Raw genomic sequence first — 23,458 nt, 5'->3', positions numbered from 1 at the left:
CTTTCCGATCAGCTCTGCTAAAACTGGCAGCTAACGTCAGTGATGTCTCAATCCTGTCCCAGTTTGTGTTCAAGGCAGAATGATGAATTCACAGAATGATGAATCCAGCGAAAAAGGGGGCAGGCCTGCAAAAGGCTGCAGCTGTTCACACCCCGGCGGTGCGATTTCGCCGGCCGCAGTGCGGCTGGCTGCAGCCTTTCCCACAAATAGCGCCACCGTAAAAAGTGGTGCTATTTGCCGCGCTACTGCTGACAATAATGTCCCTCACATTATCGCCGGCAGCGGTGCCGCGGCCGACTCCTCCCCCTCCCCGCCCCGGCCCCTCCCCTCCAGCTAATTAACATCCTATCGCACACGAAAAGCCCCCTTTCGCGTGCGATAGGGGTTTAATGCGTGCGTTAGGGCCTTATCTTGTGCGATAAGGCCCTAACGCGTGCGATAAACGTTTAGAAAAATAACCCCCTATATTAGCAATATATAAGACTTTTACAATAAACAATTACAGCCAATGTCTCCAACCCCCACGATACCCTTTGTGCATAATTGTCTTATAAATAGCAACATTTCAAACCCCTACCCTTATAATTCCGACTCAAGTCAGCTCCTGAATTCTGCAGATTGACTCACCCAACTCTTACCAAGCCTGGTCAATCATCCAAGTTTTAACTAATTTCCAAGAGTTCAACTTCCTGCTTTATATCATATGGAACTGAATTCCATAGAGCTGGTGCATAGCACAGAAATGCTTAATGCCTACAGCCCACCAGTGATGGAATACAAAGCAGTGATGGTTGCGAAGTCTTTAAACATCTACATGGACGTAATTACAGAACAATAGATACCAAGAATTTCACACAGTATCCTATTTTTGCTACTGAACTAAAACTCTTTAAATGGCTTGATAGAATCAGAAAGGAACAGCAGCAGCTAAATGCTTCTCCCCAGTATGCTAAAGCCTTGGATTCCTGCATTTCTAAAATACTTATCTTTCATGCTTGTTGTTTTCAAAGACAGTTGAAGCTGGATGCTACCAAACAAGCTTCCTGTGTGCCTCCATCTCTTCAGATGTCTCAGTCTTATATAGCATAAAGAAGGAAAGCCTTGCAAAGAGTATCTTTCAAAACTTTGGAAATTCTTGGGTATGTTTGTAGTATCCAACCCAATGCCACCTATTTCAGACTATAAAGAGGGAAATTCTCAAAGCAATCTACTATAGCTGCGTTGAAATGGATTAACAGGCCTAGACTACCCTTATCAACCAGGCTAAAAATACATTCAGGTTTTCATTGTCTCTCCCCTCAACTTTCAGAGTGGTACCATAGCATTTTGTTTACCAGTGATATTTGCCAAAGTAAGAAACCAACCAACATTGCATGTAAAATAGAATGTTGTTGTCCTACTACATAGCACTCTCACTGTTAAATTGTGGTGGATCCTCTCAGAATCCCAAGAAACAAGAGTCTCTCAACATCCTGTAGAATAAAACAATTAACTGTTAATATACACCATACCAATATAGTTTGGAAAGGAAAATCGAGATTCTGATGACAAAGCCAACCTAAACTCTTTAAAACTTCGCCATCTGAAAAAAACGTATAATACTTAAACAGTGAAGAACATTTCTCATTGTGGCCATCAATAAGAAATACTTCCTCGAACCTAAAGAGAAATTCACACTACATATCAATTATCAACCTACTTTCTCCCTAATTAACCTCCTCACTCTTCAAGTTCTTCTGGATTTCCCTCAGTGAGAACACCCAATGTCTTCACATTCCTTATCTCTCTCATAGCATAAAATCACACACTTCCAGTGGAAATGCTCCTCTTAAAAAAAATTAAGAATATCTGTAAAAGAAATATAGATTAATAACTATAGTAAGTTCACTTCCAATAATGGGGCAGATTTTCAAAGCCTACATGCATAAATCCAGGCGGATTTACGCGCGTAGGGGGGGGTTACATGCACCGGGCCTATTTTCAGAAGGCCCAGTGGCACGCGTAAAGCCCCGGGATGCGCATATGTTCCGGGGCTCGAAAAAAGGGGCGGGGTGGGGGTGGGGCGGTTCGGTAGCAGGGCGGGACATGGCCGGAACCTCCAGGCACAGCGGCCATTTGCCGCTGTGCCTGGGATCGTGTGCTGGCACTCAGATGGCGCGTGCAACCTACGCCTACCCAGAGGCAGGCGCAACCTAGTAAACAAAGGTTGGGGGGGTTTAGATAGGGTTGGGGGCGGGTTAGGTAAGGGAAGGGAGGGGAAAATGGGGGGCCGGAAGGAAAGTTCCCTCCGAGGCTGCTCCGATTTTGGAGCAGCCTCGGAGGGAACAGGGAAAGCCGATGAGGCTCCCCTAGGGCTCGGCGCGTGCAAGGTGCACAAGTGTTCACCCCCTTGTGCGTGCCAACCCTGGATTTTATAACATGCGTGCGGCTGCGCGTGCCGGGTTGCTCGGACAAATCTACGTTTGCGAGTAGCTACTAAATTCTGGCCCAATGTATTCACCTAAAAATTTGAAATATGTTAGTCAAATGCATTGATGTAGGACAAATTAAATCATAAACTCTTTTTCCCAAAATTTTATTAATTTTTATAGCAAGGTATTTTTATATGTTTTTTTCAGCACACCGCAAAACCAATACATCCCACAAACACCCTCAAACAATGTCAGCAATAATCAAATCAAATTATGAATAATGATTCTTTCTTTCTTAAACTATAACAAGATCTTCAGGTATATGGATTTATAAAGAATTTTCCAGTCCAGTGGTTAACAACTAAAACTTAATACTGCCTCCTCATGAAAGACCTCTTTTATCTTCTTGTTCTTAATTGGTCTCCCTTACTGAGACCTGCAGTGTAAAAGAAGAGAAAGCACCCCCAAAACAATAGCAAGCATGATAATAAACTTGCTGAAAGTCCAATCCTTTAAAGGCAGGATCTTCTTTCTAATAGACCAGATAAAGTTTGGGATGAGGTTTCCTCACAATAGTCCCATTTGGCAAGATTTTATCTTCATACCAGTATCTGTGGGCACCTCTGGGCATAATACTTGTGAATGTTATGCCCCTGCTACATCTGCTTTAGTTTATGAGAGACAGTTTGTTGGAACAGCAGATGACTCCTTGTATAATCAGCATATCACTTATCTTTTAGCAGTTGTGCTTCAATATGTTCCCTCACCCATTTGTCCCACCATCTCACCACATAGTCCATGATATTTAGAGGCACATAAGGGTAATGAGCCCAAACAACCTCTGTATCTATCTCAACACAACCCCATATGCTTGAGATAACCAGGTTACAGTGCTATCCACTGGCAGATTTCCAGGGCTCATCTAGTACCCATTTCTTCAGGCATCTGGAATAGGCATGGTTGAATAGTCCACATCAGATAAGGAGGATAAATCACTCCAAGCATCTACACCAGGAATTGATCCAGGGTCTCCCTTTCCTTACAAGGGGAGAAAATTCTATGGGAGCATCAGCTTTCACTTCCTTCACTGAGCCATGAAGAGGACACACTGTGCCCCAGTTCCTTTGCTAGGCCTAAATACTCTTGTAAATTATCAGGTTTAGGGGGCAGCAAGGGTGGATCCTTCTGTTGACATGACACATCCTCGTGGTCATCCTCCAATGATAGCTCCATCTGACTGAAGTTCTCTAATGCCTCAGTTCACAGTTCCATGGCATCTGCTTCAGCATGAAATAGAGGTGGAGGCAGTCTAGTAACCTCCTATTTGCCGCAACACACTGCAGCCAATCCCAATCTTATGTTCTGAGACCATAGGTGTTGGTGACCTCCTAACTCCCACAGCTTCTGATTTCTCCCCACTGCTGAGGCATTGAGGATAACATTTTGATGAGCAGCTCCACCTTTGGTCTCACTGCATGGTTACTACTGTCCACAGGAGGCCCCTCACATGCCCTGGCAAGATCAGTCCTACATCTAGGGCCACCAGAACTGAAATGTCATATGTAGATGGAAAAAAGGCCACTTCCCATCCCACTGCTACTGGGGTGGACAATTTCTGGGCTGAGTGACTCCTGTTTGGATTTACTGGGGGCACTATCACTCACTCCTGGAAGATACAAATGGATGGCTCTTCTGGTCTCCGGGTATCATAGCTGGACCACCCACCAACAGTGATGGGCCGCAAATAGCTGTAAACATTGGTAAACTAGGCACCAGGTTAACAGTCTCATTTGATAAACAACATGGCCTGTCACCCCCGCTGGTGAATAAAACCAGCATCCAGCACATTTGGCAAAACTTACATCTATGCTCATATGGGGCACTAATCTATTCAGCCTCCAACTACACCCATATGGGCGCCCATTAAGCATTTGGATGTTCAATTTGATGTTTATTGTGGTAATTTCACACAATACCTATCGACAGCATTTTGGCAGCAATGTAGGTGGCAATGAGACCGTCGTGACATGGTGTCTGATGGCACCTTCCATCTCATATTGGCTCTGACTATTCTCAGTCTCTGTCTCAGCAAGCTGGAGGATCATAAAACTATGTGAGCAATCTCAAATGATCTTGAATAGGGTACCGCTAGTCACAGTCCTGATGCAAAGATCGCAAAAGTGTGGAAGTGATCTCAAATGATTCCGCAGTAAAGTCCGGTCTTAAGCAAAAAATTATTTTTCCAGCGAAACAGAACTCTGCACAGCTCTGCACACTCCTCGCTCACTCTTGCCAAGCCATGCCCTGTTCCTTCTGCTTTTCACAAGCTCAGCAATCAACATCACCAGTGTAGGGAGCATAATGATGCAGCACCCCTCCACAGTCACTTCTAGTTGGCTCACCAACATTGACGCTGTGTGATGACACCTTGGCATGTGCTATGCAACTCTCCTCATGCTTGCTTTCACTCAGCAGGAAAGGCAGTTATCTTTAAACACGGTTGCCGCTTTTAAAAACAGCAATTCCATTCCAAAACCCAGTGAAACAGTAAAATACAGTCCAAGTTACAATTTCTGCACTTCAAGGCTTGTTTATAATGTAAATTGGGGTCCCTATTTGGGCACCATAAATAAGTAATCTCTGGGCGGGAAATCCATGTTTTTGTACCCAGAGTCTCGCATCTTAAAGTGTAGATCCTGATTGCACAATTTTGCCACAGAACCACCTTTCTGGGAGCCCAGCATCCCCTGTGGGTGGAAGCTCAGCTTCAAGGCTCTTTTAGTTATTTAACCCCAACCTCTACTTAAGTCTCTTGTTCCATACCTTGTAACTAGCACTCACGATTTCCCAATCTAGGCAGCAGCAGCAACAAACATGCTAGAGATTGTGTAGGTTCCTACCTAATTATTCTGAGAGATTCTAAAAGTGAATTGATGGTTTATAACAACTCAAACTGAAAATTGCCCAATTAATCTTCACAAATGAAACTTATTAAATCTGTGACCATACTTTTTTTCTAGCAACCGGTTCTCCAATTTCTTCAGCCAGTTCCTTAAGTAATTTGACTCTTTCCTTCTCCCTTGTAATTTACTCTCCAGATCCTTCCATAGCAATGGAAAAAAAAATTATCCCAAATTTCTTCCCAGATCACAACAAAGCTCCAGCTCTCAAATCTTTCCCATAGTCTTCAATAATCTTCACTTTGTGACACCTGATGGGCACCTTATCACACCACTCTTCTCTGAAATTATCCCTGAGTTCATACAGAATTCTTACACCACACCTCAGCTTCTTCTCCCTAGAGATGGATTTGAGTCCATTGTTTCTTTTTGACACCTCTTCTACTCATTCCTTTCAAAAGAAAAGGCACCTGATCTCCAACCAGCAATGACTGAGCCCTGGGCCTTGGGATATTCAGTAACACACAAAAGCAAAATATTACGCACCAAAACAACCCAACAAGAGGCAGGTGTAGTGGAACCATAGGAGTGAGCGCTAGGGGGCACTCCTGATTCCGGGGAGAGGGGTGCCTTTGGACCCCGGCGAACCAGGAGAGGAGCTCCAAGGAAGCGCTGAGGCAGGTGAGACAGGTCCTCCTCTGGGTGGAGACTGGAACCCAAGCCCCCGCCGACCTGCATGACCTCGGTGAGGCCAACAATGCAAGGTTGGTCTCTGAGTAGTCCTCCGACCACTCCAAGCCTTTCGGACCTGTCGCTGGGTAACAGCAGAGGCAGCAGGCCAGACATGAGGTAAGGGCAGATGAAGACACTGGAACTGATGATGAAGACTCTGGTGATGACGAAGACAAGACTCAGATGATGATGAAGATGAGACTCAGACGATGACGAAGACCAGATTCAGACGAAGACAACAACCAGACTCAGACGAAATGAGGATAAGACTCAAAGGATGCTGAAGACCAGACTCAGGTGAAATGAGGATAAGACTCAGACAATGATCAGACTCAGGCAAAATGAAGATAAGACAAGCTAAAATCATTATAAAACTCAGGATGGAGTGGAATCTGGATATCACGCAAACACCCTCAGCCAGAAAGGAGGCTGCAGTGGCCAGAACGACCCTCAGGCTATCCACTGGAGCACAGTCCACCGGAGTTAAGGCGTAGCCAGAGTCCAAGACATCGGAGGAAGTTAAAAGTCAGGCCTCCAAGGTGAAGGTTCAAGATATCCATGACAAACTCCAAGGACCCTCAGTGAAGGACAGCCGGGAAGAGCAAAGCAGGACATCTAAATGACTCCGTACCCTGGAGGTGGCAGGAAGGGACATAGAAGATCCTCGGCCTCGAAGGATGGAAGGACCCACCAGCAACCTACACACCCCAGCGGGGGTGGTCGTGGACCACGCAGGGATGGGTCAGTGCGGAGCCTTGGAAGATGCTGGACAAGTCGGACATCAGGACGACAAGACTGGAACATGGAACATCAGGACGGATCACAAAACATCAGGACTGGATCACGGAACATCAGCAGAGACCAGGAACAGATGACAACGACGACGAGGGATCCCACGAAGAACACAGGAAGCCAAGCAGGAGCAGGAACACAGAGGAGTCCTAGAGAAGACTAGCTCCTTGCGAAGACAAAGCTGGAATGCAGCCAAGACCTGTTTATAGGCAGGAGAGGAGGTTCCAGAAATGATGTCATCAGGTGGAGCCAGAGGGACCACTCCCGTGTTGGCCCTTCAAAACAGGAAGAGAGGCACGGTCCCGCACCTAAGAAGAAGGAAACAGAAAGTGCAGGACCTTGAATAGCAATGCCTCCGCCGCTGAGAATAAGGAGCCGGAGCAGGCCGTGAAGCAGGCCCTGACGTGGGAGGCGGCTTCCCTGCTGCATGGAGGACCGAGGGCGGCTCCCAGCCACAGGAAATACCGGTGGCGGCTTCCGGGGCCACAAAGAGGAGCTCCGGAGCAGCCCTCTGGCCGCAGAAGAGGATGGTGATGTCAGCGACTCCATGCCGCGAAAGCAGGAGACTTCAAAGCAGCCCCCAGGCTGCGTCAGAATGGGGTCTGTGGCCTCCTGGCCACGGAACGAAGAGAGGCATACGGCAGTTCACTGCCATGAGGAGGTGGAGTGATGGCGGCATTCATGCTGCTGCGGAACAGACCTCCAGGCCTGCCGGGAGACGGCGTGGGTGGCGGCTCTGTGCTGCAAAGAGAGGCTGAAGTCTGTGGCTCCCAGCCACGGTGAACAAGGCAGGCGGTGGCGGGAGTCAGGCTGACTGGCTGAAGAGAGGTAACAGGCTGCCTGTAGCTCCTGTTGCGGGCAGCTTCGCAATAGCACCCCCCTCAAAGGGGGTCCCCTCCCCTCCTTCAGGAGGTCGGAAACAGGCACAGCAAGGACATATGGAACTAGAACATAGTGCAGGCGCCTCCTGAAGGTCGTAAGGAAGCAACAAAAAATGCCCCAAAAAATGTTGTGGGTCAGAAAACAAAACTCCAGGAATAACATGGGACAAGGACAGTCCCACCGGGCACATGGCCTTCGCAATCTGTAGCAGAACAGTAGGAGGGAGCGCTAGGAGACGCTTCCAATTCTGGGGAGAGGTGAGCCCTTGGACCTCAGCGAACCTGGAAAGGAGCTCCAAGGAAGCATCGAGGCAAGTGAGACAGATCCTCCTCTGGGTGGAGACTGGAAACCAAGCCCTCGCCGACCTACACGGCCTCAGTGAGGCCAACAACGCAAGGTTGGTCTCTGATTAGTCCTCTGACCACTCCAAGCCCTTTCAGACCTGCCGCTGGGTAATGGCAGAGGCCACAGGCCAGACATGAGGCAAGGGTGAACGAAGACACTGGAACTGTTGATGAAGACTCTGGTGATGGCGAAGACAAGACTCAGATGATGATGATGAAGATGAAACTCAGATGATGATGAAGATGAGACTCAGATGATGACGAAGACCAGACTCAGATGAAGACGATGAGCAGACGAAGACGAAATGAGGATAAGACTCAAATGATGATCAGACTCAGGCGAAATGAGGATAAGACTCAAATGATGATCAGACTCAGGCGAAATGAGGATAAGACAAGCTAAAATCATGATAAAATTCAGGATGGAGGGGAATCCGATATCACGCTAACACCCTCAGCCGGAAAGGAGGCTGTAGTGGCCAGAACGATCCACAGGCTACCCACTGGAGCACAGTCCACCGGAGGCTAGGCATAGCCGGAGTCCAAAACATCAAAGGAAGTTAAAAGTCAGGCCTCCAAGGTGAAGGTTCAAGACATCCACGACGAACTCCCAGGATACTCAGTGAAGGGCAGCCGGGAAGAGCGAAGCAGAACATCTAGATGACTCCATACCCTGGAGGTGGCAGGAAGGAACATAGAAGTTCCTCGGCCCCGAAGGATGGAAGGACTCACCAGCACCCTACATACCCCAGCAGGGGTAGTCGCAGACCACTGGGCCGCTGCACGGCCTACTCAACCCAGCCAGGCTGGTTGTGGACCACGAAGGGAAGGGTGAGAGAAGAGCCTTGGAAGATGCTGGACAAGACGGACATCAAGACTTGAACATGGAACATCATGACGGATCATGAAACATCAGCAGAGACCAGGAACAGATGACAACAATGACGAGGGATTCCCACGAAGGACACAGGAAGCCAAGCAGGAGCAGGAACGCAGAGAAGTCCTAGAGAAAGCTAGCTCCTTGCGAAGGCAAAGCTGAAATGCAGCCAGGACCTTTTTATAGGCAGGAGAGGTGGTTCCAGAAATGATGTCATCAGGTGGAGCCAGAGGGACTACTCCCTTGCTGGCCCTTCAAAACAGGAAGAGAGGTGCAGCCCCGCACCTAAGGAGAAGGAAGAAAGTGCAGGACCTTGGACAGTGACGCCTCCGCCGCTGAGAAGCAGGAGCTGGAGCAGGCCGCGAAGCAGGCCCCGACATGGGAGGCGGCTTCCCTGACGCATGAAGGAGGACCAAGGGCGGCTCCCAGCCGCAGGAAATACCGCTGGCGGCCTCCGGGCCATGAAGAGGAGCTCCTGAGTGGCCCACTGGCCACAGAAGAAGATGGTGACGTCAGCAACTCCATGCCGCAGGAAGCAGGAGACTTCAAAGCGTCCTCCAGGCCATTTCAGAATGGTGTCTGCGGCCTCCTGGCCGCGGAACTAAGAGAGGCAGGCTGCGGCTCCCTGCCGCTAGGAGGCGGAGCGATGGCGGCGTCCTTGCTGCTGCGGAGCATACCTCCAGCCCTGCCAGGAGATGGTGTGGGCGGTGGCTCCGTGCCGCGAAGAGAGACTGAAGTCCGCGGCTCTCAGCCGTGGTGAAGAAGGCAGGCTGGAGGAAGAGAGGTAAGAGGCTTCCCGTAGCTCCAGCTGCAGGCAGCATCGCAACAGCAGGAAGGGTGGACAACTAAAACAGTTTCCAAAAATATGGACAAAACACTACAAGGATAGGAAACTTTGTTCCTTTCTTGTCCCAAGTCTCTGTGTAGAGACACTCTAGAGGCCTAGAAAATAATCAAAGTGGTGCAGCAAACAGAATGTTGGGAATTATTAGAAAGGGAATGGTGAATAAAACGGAAAATGTCATAATGCCTCTGTATCGCTCCATGGTGAGACCGCACCTTGAATACTGTGTTCAATTCTGGTTGCCGCATCTCAAAAAAGATATAATTGCGATGAAGAAGGTACAGAGAAGGGCTACCAAAATGATAAGGGGAATGGAACAGCTCCCCTATGAGGAAAGACTAAAGAGGTTAGGACTTTTCAGCTTGGAGAAGAGACGGCTGAGGGGGAATATGATAGAGGTATGTAAAATCATGAGAGGTCTAGAACGGGTAGATGTGAATCGGTTATTTACTCTTTCGGATAATAGAAAGACTAGGGGGCACTCCATGAAGTTAGCATGGGGCACATTTAAAACTAATCGGAGAAAGTTCTATTTTACTCAACGCACAATTAAACTCTGGAATTTGTTGCCAGAGGATGTGGTTAGAGCAGTTAGTATAGCTGTGTTTAAAAAAGGATTGGATAAGTTCTTGGAGGAAAAGTCCATTACCTGCTATTAATTAAGTTGACTTAGAAAATAGCCACTGCTATTACTAGCAATGATAACATGGAATAGACTTAGTTTTTGGGTACTTGCCAGATTCTTATGGCCTGGATTGGCCAATGTTGGAAACGGGATGCTTGATGGACCCTTGGTCTGACCCAGTATGGCATGTTCTTGTGTTCTTGTGTTCTTATGCTGCCCCTTAAAAGATTAACATAAGCTTCCAACTGAAAATCCAAACTGAAATCCACATTCTAAGATGGTGGCGGGGTTTATAAAGGGCTCTGAGCACACCATTTGCTTCTCCCACATGAGGGAGCAATACCTAAACCTCTGCTTCACTACTCTCTCTGTACCTCCCCAAATGTTTGGTTCAGTCCTTCTGGTATGGAAACCAACGTTTCCTTACACTTATAACAGTGAGTAATGCCTTTATTTTTCCAAAAACTGAAGCTTCCTTTGTCTCTCAAGGAACCAACATATTTCTGCTGCTATTGCCCAAGGCTACTTTTATGTACGCTTACAGCCTTAAAGGTAGATTTTAAAAGGCTTGCATGCGCAAAAACGGCCACAAACGTGCGTAAGTGGGCCACGCAGGAGGTACACAAATTTTAAATAGTCGGGAAGGGCGTGCATACATTGAGGTATGCAGGCCCAGAAAAAGTAGCAGAAAAGGGGCAGAGCATGGATGCTCCAGAGGCAGGGCCAGCACTGACATGTGTAACTCCAAATTTTCCTGAGCTGGCGCTCATATCTTATGCATGACACTTTACTACAGCTCCTCATTAAGCACAGGAGTCTGGTGAGAGAGAGAGCGAGAGAACCTTTTTATTGGGCTCAGTCTGATACTCTATGTATGGACCATTGAAAGGGGCCACTTTGATTTGGGGTGAGTTTTCGAGAGGTGGCTTGGGGTTATGTAGTAGTAGTAAAATATACATCAAATAGTAAAGCATCAAATGCCAATTACAATAATAAATTGAACAGCCAATAAACTATCCCTTCCCCACCCCTTCCTCTTGTAAAGGCCTCTTGGTATATCCAGTCTACCCATTTGTGCCTTCTTGTTGTGCTGTCACAGGTCATCTCATCATTTCTGCACATGAGCAGGAAACCAAAACAGTTTTATGGCACCAAACATCAGTATCATCCAAGACCTCCTTCCGATCAGCTGCTACCAGTTTAAATTCAGGTGCTACTTTGCCAGATAATGATATTTGTGACTTCTGAAAAAGATGGATTTGACCCCTGGCTTTCCAGTACAGAAATCTGCGTCTTCCTGGCACCCGACTTCCAGCTCCGTCTCCGCAAACTGGTGCCAGCCCACTTCCAGCTTCCACAGCAGGTGAACTCCTGGTCAGCCAGTAAGGAGCTTCAAGAATTTTGTCCATGCAAACACAGGGAAAAAACACATACCTCTGGATCATTGCTCGGGTCTGCTCCTACTTACGCTAATAGGCCTCACTGTACCACTTGGTGGGATACTGGCATGTGGGACTTAAACGTTACTGACAGTGTAAAGAAAAGAGTACTGAATATATTCGTTCACAAGGCAATTAGGCAAACATAATTTCCTGATTTTCCTGGATAAATCAGAGGTTAAAAACAATTGGTTTGATGCCTTAGTATTGCTGTGGTGCTATATTATTTTGTGTGCCATAGCTATCAAGTGTGGAGCTGCTAGTGGCACAGAATGAAAGAGAATATTTGGTAGGTTCCATGTATATGCTATCACATCTTGGCACAGAACACACGCTGAGTGGAAAACATCTGTAGCAGCTGATCTGACTTCCAACCCTCAATTATCTCCGCTAACAGTTTATATTAGAGACTGCACTGATTCTTCTCTCCAGTTGAGTTTATTTTTATTTTATTTTATTTTTTGCTTTATTTCTGTTAAAAAAAAAAAAATCACAGTGGAAAGAAAAAAATAACGTTGACTCAAGTCTTATTCATGTTTCCTATTTTGTGTGGGAAGAAGTTACAAGTAGCGTTGTCATATTTAACAGGCCTTTTCTTTCTTGTACACCACAGTGTAAAAGAAAAGGGGCTAAGATCTGGAAGATTTCAGCTTGGTTTCCAGTTTAAAAAAACACATTAATTTTACCCAAGATCTGTGGGGAAACTCATCCGATTATTTTTCCTTGTGGATCTGAACAGAAAGCAAGGAGATTTGAAGGGGACCCAAGGAAATCTGCCAGACTACAGAAACTGAAACTGTGAATCAGCAGCAGATTTTGCTGGATTGCTGTGACCTCTCTGGTTGTGTTACTTGCAGCAGGGTCTCGCTAGTTGTAAGGAATATTCAGGTTTTGTGCCAGACGGTTCTTGTTCCTGGCTGTGCAGCTCCCACCTAGAAGCTAATATATATATTATAAAAACTGGTTGATATCTGCTGGCTCCACCTAATTAATATTCTACACTTGTTAAGAAAGGTTCACTAGCCAATCCAACAAAACACGGATTTTGTGCGTGTTCATCAGATTATTTTGTACATCTCTTCAAATTTGTGCATTCATAGACAGAACCAGAGCTGCTGGTGGCTTTGTTCCATACTGTGTTTGTTAAAAATACAAAAAAAAATAAAAAATAAATTTGTCAAACAGTTCCCTTGCCCAATGAAGGATGAGCAACTGTATCTGGTGTAACAAGAAACTGTAGCAGGTGTTTGGTGGGCTGTGGAATGTAATGTAATTTCATGCAGATGAGCGTTGAAGCTTAACTCTTTCCTTGTCTAGAAACTTTAACCTAGACCTATAGGGCTGTTTTTTCGGTAGTAGACCTGACTGCAAAGTTCCATGCCTACTTTTAAGCACGCCCAAAACCAACCCAGTTTTCAAATACAATCTACCTATCTAAACTGAGTTTGAATATCGGGTTACACAGCTAAATGGTTATACGTAACTTTACCCTTTTCAAAACGATGGCATAAAGTTAATTATCAGCATGCCAGCGGCATGCATGCTTTCTGAAAATGTAAGTTATGATTTTAGATTTGGAACATGACACTGAAACGAGACCTGAACAGGCAAACTAATGTGGCTTCTGAACTTGCACCCCTAACTTTAGCACCTGAAAATCCACTTCAGTGCATTCAGCCAGCTGAAGCCCATGACTCTATTTTAGGTGTGTAAGTCCCAGTTTAGCTTCTCAAACTTCATCCCATTTTAACTTTCTTCTTTTCTATAGTTTACCTCTACTTGCACGATATAGGTCTTTGTCTTTCTTTAATGCTTTTTTTTCTGGCTTCCCTTTTTATTTATGTCTTTCCCTTGTTAAAAAGCTTCACATCACAATACAAGTAGATTAGCTTAACTTGACCTAGACTTTATATTCTAATGTAATCATGTAACTGTTTGAATATTCTTTTATTTATTTTTAAACTGTATTTCACCCTCAACCCCAGTTTCCTCCTGTTCCTTTGGGCTTCTAGCTCAGCCCAAACCAGCCTTTATTAGGATATGGCATGAACTTTTGTTTGCAACTATCTGGAATTTTCCCCCTAATTTTATAACCACCCCCTCCCCCCCCACACGCATATAAACACACACACAACTACCCCCCCTCCAGCCATTGGAATGACTCTTCGGCAAAGGGCCACAGATCGCAGCCTCTGGAGCCTGGCACACATATGCACCTTTTGTCCAGCCAGTGGGTGTCACCATTCAGCAATTCACAATATCAAAATAGCCAGGACTTAAAAGTCAGTGATGCAGGTTGCCATTTCATTTATATAGATCAACAGCCCTTTGTGTACATGTATTTATCTGGAGCCCATAAATGATTTCCATATATTATCAATAAACTTAGGGGTCGATTTTCAAAGGGTTTAATTGCATAATTTTGAGACCTGGGGGAGATTTTCATCCTTAGGTTAGGTACCTGGATCTTTTGACTATCAGCCCCATAGAGATAAGACTACAGAGAGATTTCAAGACTTTCAAAAAGAGCTTAAAGACATGGCTCTTTAGAGAAGCCTTTCCACAAAGAGAGCAAGAGAGAAAAAAACGCTGAAAGCTGTACACATAAAATCTGCATACAGCACTAGCACTTTATATGTATGTACGTCATGGTCTGTCTATTGCACCTTTTAAAATTAAATGTATATTTTAACAGTCTTTATCTTAGTCACAGGTCAGATTAATCATCACTAAACTCTTAGCCATTACTATGAAACGATGTCACCGAGATCATCAGGCACCTCCATTACTAATAATAGGAACAGTTGCATATACAATGTACTATATGTGCCTATATGTGAACCGTTGTGACGGTATTCTACTAAACGACGGTATAGAAAAGATTTTAAATAAATAAATAAATAAATAAATAAATAGAAGACTAAATTTAGGAACCTAAAAAATGGATGGCTAGTAGTACAGAATTAGGGTGGGGAAAAAAAGTAAGGTGCTTAGCAAAGATTTTCAGCACTAAACATTTAACTTAGGGCCAGATCTACTAAGACTCTTTTCCCTCATTCTGTGTCTATGGGAAAAAGGTTTAGTAAATCATGTTCTTAGGCTCCTAATTGCAGATCTAAATTTAGACCCCTAAGTTATAAGGGTCTAAATATAGGTGAATCTGCAACTGAAGATCTTCTTAAATTAAGGCACTGAGCATTTATTTTGAGAAGTGACTCCTAATTACCTCTTTTGGCATTGTGGCAAAGAGAATACAGTGCAGCGTTGTAAATCTGCAGACTCCATCCTGCATTTCTCACTGTTTGACCGTGCATAAGGCTGAAGCATAGCTTGTAGGCTCTTTAAGGAAGGGTCAGTATAACTATTGAGTGTGAATTAATCTGCACAGTGCAAAGTATCCTGATGGAGCTACATAAAGAATAAATATGATTGTTACATTTCATATGCAACCATTTCCAAAGGGATGACTTTCTAAAGTTCTTTGAGCCATATTAGCATTTCATTTCAACTAGAACTGTATATTGTTTCTGTCACCCATTTGTGGTGTAGGCCACAAGTTCCTGAAATAGTAAGGGGTGACAGAATAGAATGCTGAGTTTCTAGCTCCATTATGGGCAAATTGCAAGTTCTTAGCAAATTGCAAAATGAGGATTCTGCAAAACTGTAATTCATTAAGTGCAACTAAATATTCAAGATTTTCTGACACTGAAGACTGATCCGGTAGGACCTAAGCTGCTATTCTTCTACTTGCAAGCCTGAGAAGGGGTTGGATGGAAGGGTTGGGAGATACAAGATTAAAGGGGATAAGAACTTTGGGGAGTTGAAGGAGCAGGAAGGTGGTGGATGCCTTATGTTGGGAGAGAGGTCCAGGGGATTTTATGTTTGGAGGGATCCTGGATGAGAGTCTTATATTGGGGAGAGGGTTTAGAGGGAGCCTTATGCTGGTAAGGGTGTGGGCCCAGAAGCCTTAATTTGAGTTTTGGGATGACTTGGTGGCTTCCTCCATGCTAAATAGACCCTTTACGTTTGGAAACCCAAAGTCTTTGCAAAGCATGCACATGCTCTGCATATTATTTTGGTACACCAGATATACCACATGTAATAAAAAAAGAAACATGTAATTGGCGCAGCCAATTTTAGCTTGCTTTGTAGAACATAGGTCTTTTAATGTTTTTGAAAATTGCCATTAACCACTCATCTAGATGAGCTAGTGCTTTATCCAGAGAGAACTTAAATCTTTGCAGTTTGTGATGCCTTTTATTAAACCAACAGAAGAATAATCCAAAAATGATCAGGCATATGAAATTTCGAGCAGACACGTCTGAAGGAGGATCCTGCTTGGTCTTGAAAGCTCATGTACATCATCTTTGGGTAATTTTCACCCTGGTCCAATGAAAGGCATGTTACAAAAATCACGGGTTTGTTAAAAGAATGAAAAAATTCATAAACTGATATGTCACAAAAGGATCCACCTCTGTAAATCATCCCCATGTGCTATAATTCTTCCAATGGATAAAATCAGAATAGTAATAAAAAAAATGGGAATTTCATTTATGAGTAGAATGGCACTTTATATCTCACAGTGTCTCTATTTGCTCTCCAATATAATCATTTGTCCTATTGTGCTCAAAATCCTTACATTTTTACTTTCTTTTTTGTAGTTTCTTTTTGTCAAACTACAAATAAAATGGAACAGTACTTATCCTAGACCAAACTGGAACTTCGTCTTCATAAAGCCAGCGATTTTGAGTCAGTCATTTCTTCTATATATGACTGGAACTAAATCTTGATAAAGCCAGCTGTTATAGCGAGTGGAATTTAGGGATGCCTTTTCAGGAACAGGGCAGGACCACAAGGTAGGAGCTGGAACTATCTTCTGCCTAGCCAGCCCCTTCCCCCACAAGTTGAGCCTTTAGATTCTGGGGGCCAGTAGGACTTAACTGGAACAGGCAAGGCCGGACTGGAGGCTGAGGTAAGGATGGACTGGAGCCCAAGATTGAATGCCAGGGCTGGAGGCAAGGGCTGGATATGAAAGCAGAATGAAGACAAGACACAGACAAGACAAGGATTGGACAAGACAGATAACACAGAAGGTCCGGAGGCCACAGAGCTAGGCAGGAGGCCTGAAGGCCACAGGGCTTAGACAAGGCAAAGCAGGAAGGCCTGTAGGCCACAGGACAAGACTGAGAGCAAGAAGGCCCTAAGACAATTCAAGACCGAGAGCAAGAAGGGTCTAAAGTCACAAGGTAGGAAGGCCCATAGGCCATGGAGTGAGGAACAAAGAGCTAAGAGTAACTCAATGAACCAGCGAGGAGGTTCTGGCAAGGAAAGTCTAAATAGAACTGGGGCTGGGTGTGGAATAGGCAGGAAGGAGAAGCCTGGTGAGTTCTGGAAGCCAAGCCTGCTGAGGAATCCTAGTGGGGAGAAGGCTGCAGCACAGGCTGATTCAGGTTGGTCACTGAGGAACTGGTTCTGATGGCTGAGAGTAGAGTTTGTAAGAGTCCAGTGCTGGTGAGGAGGTGTCATAGCAGGAAGCAGCAAGGTAGGATGAGGCTGCATAGCAGGCGACATCCATCCTAAGACCAGCAATTACGAATCATCTCTTCTGTACCCGACATAGATCCATGTTTAGATGGTACATGTGCTTCAGAGATATTACTAGAGAAAGATCACAGCTGCTCTTGACAGCATTATCTGCAAGCAGAAACAAGTCATTATAAGTCCTGCATATTCGTCCAACCACCAATAGTCTGACGCTGATGTCACATAAGAACCAATCAGACATTATCATGTCAGTCCAAAGTTATTAGGATACTAAAGAATTCTATCTCTGTGTTCATACTAGACAGTTTAACTGTCTTTTGTTAAGTAAAGCCTCATGATCACCTCCATGTTTAGGTGGGAAAACCTGCTCAATTATTGCCCATTTCAAATCAGAAAACACATGCATTTTTAAAAGTGTTCTATAATCAGTGCCTGTATTTTCACTGTGTCCAAACATCTCCTATGTTCTATTAATCTAATCTTTACAGAGCATTTGATGTGGCCCACGTACAACAATGGGCACGAGCAGATAATAGCTTATATCACAAAAGAAGGAATGCAGTCAGTATTTGCACAAAATGGAAAATTTTGATCTGAGACAAGGTTAATCCAATTATTACCCTCAAATGTTTATGCACATAAAAAGCAACTTCCTGTTGTGTCTCCAACATTGCTGCAAGTATCGTCCCTCAAATGTTGTGTCCTCGTCTATTAGTTCTAGAAGGAGGATCTTTAAAAACCTCATATGACGACAATGCATGCCTGTATTTCTTTACGGCTTTATGCCACAATGGCTATTGCTCTATTAATGTACTTGAAATCATCAGCCCTGTAAGGCCAATGAATATGGAACTAACTTCCCTTTCACCACTCTTTAACTTGGACCTTATGGCACTCCCACTCCTAGATGCTGGAGTGCTTCTCCCTTGAACCTCAGCACATTCCTAGGACAGGCTAAAAGAGAGGAGCATGAGCCAAAGTAGACTCGTGAGTTTATAGAAACATACTCCTTCAAATGAGTCTCCTACTGGAGATTGTCTAAACATCCTCTTTTCACTGACTCATACCCTGTGTCTGTGAAGGCAGTGATGCAGTTAGTAAGGAACACCTTTTGGAACACCTTTACATTTAGGCAGCCCCTGTACTGTCTACTAACAGGGTCAGGGAGGTCAATGGGTATCACTGGGACCACATTCTGGTCCATGGTCTTTGATTCTTTTCCCAACAGGAGGGAAAGGTAAAGTCTTTCAAGACCCAATAAAGACAGACGCAGCATAAGTCAGCTGCTGTTCAAAAATAAATCTCTTTATTGATTGCAGATGGAAAAATAAATCTCAAAAGGTACACTTTTAAATAGTGCCATTCAATACAGAAAATAAAGTTCCAGAGGAAAAAACACAACTACAGTCACTGGTAAATCTGCACTCCCTGGCAATACATAGTTTTCACAAAGGACCCTCCCTGGGCATTTCCCCAATGGTACCTGCAAAGTGAATGCACACTCCTGGCTTATAGAAAACTGGAGCTCCTGCTGATATTCTTCAGAAACTCCTGTGCTGATGCCTTCCTTTAAGCAGCTGCTCTTTGGGAACTTCTCCTGCAAGACAGTTTTCCCTCTATGTATTTATTTAAAATATTTGTGTGTTGCATAATCCCTGGTTCTAAGCAGCTTATAATAAAAACATACACAGATATAATAAAGCAAACAAGACCAACAAATGTGAATGGTAGTTACTCAGCTGGCAGAAGATGTCAGAAATGTCGGAACCATACCAAGTCAGGTATAGTAAGTGCCTGCAGGATTTGGCATAGTAAAACAATTTTAACTGAAAAAAAAAATCCTCAGCTTGTATTACGGAAGAGAGTAATTCTGATCAAGGAGTAAGCCATGCTGGATGTAAACTGTAAGGAATTTATAATGATCCAAAGGCTTCATCAAAGAAAGGAGCCCTCCAATGTTTTTGAAGGTCATAATATGGTGGTTCCTTCCTGAGCACCTCCAGCAAGGAGTTCCGTCTGTCTTGAAACTCAGCCAGGTGTATTGATCGAGCTGTAGGAACATCAAGAAGGCATCGGCCAGTAGATCCTGAGTCTCTAGCAGGTTTGTAAATCTGAGCAAAGAGCTGATACACAAAGGGGTGTCATTGCTTAAAGCCGTGTGTATCAAAGTCAAAATTTTGAATTTAATTCTCCACTGGACTGGAAGTCAATGGAGGGACTTGAAAACTGGAGTAATATGATCGGTTAGAGTAGTGCGAGTGAGGATCTATGCTGTGGAGATAATCTGTGCGGTGGAGATAAGCAATGCCGGTTAAAACAAGAGATTATAGAACAGTGGGGAACTCTGGAGAATTTAGGTGTGGTTTGAGTTTCTGAAGGACCCAAAGTTCATAGTACGAACTGCGAACAACTGACTTTATTTGGGCTCGGAAAAAGAAATCAGACTCAAACAGAACTCTAAGGTGTCTCACCTGGTTAATGACAGGGATAAAGCAATTTTCAGACTGAAATCCAGGGGAACATTATGCATTGGGGAATGACTTAGTATAATGAATTCAATTCTGAAGATGTTTAAAGCTAATTGGATGCATGTTAACCATCGTTTAGTGGCTGTCAGATAAATAGCAGCCAATGCTAAGGCATTCTGAATTGTAGACGTAATGGGAAGGAAAAACTGAATGTCATTAGCTTATTATCTATAGTAAAGACCAAGGCCAAATTGGACAAAGGTAAATACTGAATAAAGTAGCTGAGAGAGAGAAACCTTGCAGTACCCCTGTTGTCAATGGATACGAGGGAGAGATCTATGGGCTGCATCTAACCTGTTGATTATGCTCTGACAGGTAAGGCTGGAACCAGTTCAGCACTGTACTAGAAATACAAAAAAAAGAAGATGATCAGGATAGCAGTATCTCATGATTCAGTGTGTCAAGGTGGTAGAAATGTTGAGGAGGACTAATAAAAATCCAGTACCAGAGTCAAAACCTTGTCTTACAGTATGCAGACTTGATAGAATGAGGACTTTGGTATTATGTTTGGACCGAAAGCCACACTGATAATTGTCAAGGAGGTTGTTTTCAACCAGGAAATCTTGGACTTGCTTCTGTAGAACATATTCCACCACTTTTGCCACAGATGGGATGGATGATATAGGGCAAAAGTTGGTGGGCTCAGTGCTGTTACAATTTGTTTTTCTTAGCATGGGGCAGACTGATATTTGCTCAAATAAAGGTGACAATCAGAAAGGCTAGGGAGCCGCTGAAATCATCTTGTAGTGCCTTCATTATGCTAGAATCCCAAGGATTTAGAAGGCAGGAGTTCATAGATCCAATGATGCAGGAGATCTTCTCTTTGGAGGCCAGGCTAAACTGGTTCCATTTAGATAAGAACATAAGAAATTGCCATGCTGGGTCAGACCAAGGGTCCATCAAGCTCAGCATCCTGTTTGGTCATTTGATATAGAGGAAATATTGTTATTGTTGAGTGGAAATTTGGCATAGAAATCAATGAACACTTTTGGATTTAAAAAATAAGCAAAAGTGTCTGGCAGCTTCATACAGTTGGAGGTACAGCATGAGGGAATTTTGCTATCCAGGAGACAATGGAAAACAACTCGTGGCCTACTGCCAGCTATTTGTTTTCTCTTCAAGAAATATACATTTTTTTTTGCTTCAACAACTGCCTGCTGATACCTGTCGAGTGTCTGGTTAGACAGTGTTAGGTTGGATTGAAGCTCTGTCTTAAACTATCAGTGATCTAGACGGCATAAAACAGATTTGACTCCCCACAAAGAAAATCCTCTTTTTCCAAGACACTGGAGAAATCTCAGACAGATGAGGAGTATGGGACTAACTCTCCTTTTCCTTAAGACTTCTTCTATGGTACCTTGAAATATCTCAAACGTCCACTCTTGGATCCCAAGAAAAATCTCCTTGATCCTAATGTCCTGGGAACCCCCTCTTTGGGCCCATCAGTTAACCTTTCAGGAGAGGAGACAGGAAGGAAAGGGAGAACCCAAAATAAACTCTGAGCTAAGTGGACTCATGAGTTTTGTTAAACCACTCACAGCAGAAAGACACCTCCCGTTGGAGAGTGTCAGACACACCGCTATACTCCTGCTTCCTTGACCTCCTCTAGCAGTATCTGTGAAGACACTGAAGTCAATGGTAAGGGACACTTTGGTGACTTCCTTACATATATTTCTCACATAACAATAACCGAGAGAAATAGTTGGGAGGCAGTGCGGAAAGGTTTGGTGATACAGTTCTCTCAGTCTGCGGTAAGGAAAGACACACAGGCCATACAGATGTTTGCACAAAAGCCAGGACGTTCAAGGAATGCTGACGCCCCTAACCCAGTTATGCCTACTTTTGCATGTTGCACTTTTGCTGTTCGCCACTAATTCCCAGATATAATCTGGTGAACATGTTCAAAGTTGCCTGGCTTTTATAAAACCTGGATCTGAAGAAGCAGCAGGTCTGCTGAATATCACTTACATGTACTGTTTGAATATAACCCCCACCCCCCCTTCCCCTTGCCTGTATTTTTTTTCAGGTGCCAGGACGAGTGTCCAGTTGGTTCTTACGGTATTCGCTGTGCACAGACTTGCCAGTGTATGAATGGTGGGAAGTGCTATCACATCAGTGGAGTATGTCTCTGTGAACCAGGCTATATCGGAGAACGCTGTGAAACAAGGTTCTGTCCCGATGGCATCTATGGGATAAAATGTGACAAAAAGTGTCCTTGTCATGCACAGCATACCCAGAGGTAAGCTGTCCAGCTTTAAATCCAGATTTGAAGGTTTGCAATGTGTATGTAGGTGTAACCTGATAAAGTGCTGGGTTTTCATTCATTTTGCAATTGTGTAGACTAGAAGGACAATGTTGAAAGCAGAACCTTTTTGTTTGTTTGCAGTAATGTTTTCCATTCTGTCATATTGCAGTAACTCTTAAAGCATGTCTTGAAGCCATGATATTCTGCAATTGATATTGTCATTGCAGGATTCTCTCTTAAGAAATGCATATTGGAAAATCAAACTGAGGTAAACTTTTATGGTTGTGCACCTAGGACTCAATGTTTCAATTTTTTTTCACATCATCTATGAGAGAAATGTTGGATTTCCTGGTAGCCATTTTATGTCAGATCCATCCTGGGCTGCAGCTTTAGTTGGAGACCTTCAAAATGACACTGGCAATAAATCTGGCAGCACGTTGAAGAGTACTGTGTAACATAATATCAGCTGCCAATTTTGGAATTGTATTTATTCAAAATATACCAACAAATGGGACTACTATTAATGAGGTAAAGAGATGGAAACGTAGTCCTTAACTGGATACGCTAGGACTTATCTGGCTAAGTGGTAGCATTTAAATATTCAGCTGCATTCAGCAGCCACTAGTTAATCCAATTTATCTGGTTAAATAGTTATCCTTCTAAGTGGTGGGTGGGATGGGGACGTTCTGGGGTGTGGTTACTTATCCGGCTAACTTAGCTGAATGAATGGTGATATTCAGACTTATCCTGCTAAGTTAGCTGGATAAGTGCTTAAGTTTATACACATCTGTACATGCCTCCTTCTCTGGGCTCCTGTAGCTTGTCAGGTAATAAGATTTCCATTGTTTTAGGCCAGGGGTGGGCAATTCCATTCTTCAAGGGCCCCTAACCAGTCAGGTGTTCAGGATAACCCTAATGAATATGCATGAGATAGATTTGCAAGCAAACTACTTCAGATCTGTTTTATGCATATTCATTAAACATGATCAGTTAGGGACCCTTGAGGACCACAATTGCCCACCTCTGCTTTTAGACTATACTTTCAAGTTTATAAATTAAACTAATGCTAATAAAATTGCGATTTAAGTGGGTTACTTTCAAGGGCATTTATGTGCATAAAAGCCAGGAGAGAGGCATGTACACAAGGGCAGGTGAGGCCTGTGCTGTATTTGATTGTAATGTATTAAATTTTTTTAAAATTGTATGTTTGTGTTTTTTATTGTAATCCACCTAGATGCTTCGGTAATTGGCAGAATATTACATTTAAAAAAGAAAAAGGAAAACAGAAATGGTCT

General features: G+C 44.0%; 1 protein-coding gene across 3 annotated transcripts in view; it reads left to right on the top strand.

Annotated features, from left to right (window-relative positions):
- The window catches only part of MEGF10 (multiple EGF like domains 10), a 419,721-nt gene that overhangs the window by 196,424 nt on the left and 199,839 nt on the right, over nucleotides 1-23,458 (top strand). For all 3 annotated transcript variants that reach the window (XM_029619232.1, XM_029619240.1, XM_029619250.1), the window contains one exon: nucleotides 21,945-22,157. In XM_029619232.1, the coding sequence (XP_029475092.1) occupies nucleotides 21,945-22,157 (213 nt within the window). The remainder of the gene's footprint in view (nucleotides 1-21,944; nucleotides 22,158-23,458) is intronic.

Source organism: Rhinatrema bivittatum, chromosome 1 (genome assembly GCF_901001135.1).
Source record: "Rhinatrema bivittatum chromosome 1, aRhiBiv1.1, whole genome shotgun sequence".
Classification (NCBI taxonomy): Eukaryota; Metazoa; Chordata; class Amphibia; order Gymnophiona; family Rhinatrematidae; genus Rhinatrema; species Rhinatrema bivittatum.
Note: the sequence above shows the minus strand (reverse complement) of the source record. Positions and strands in the feature narration are given on the sequence as shown.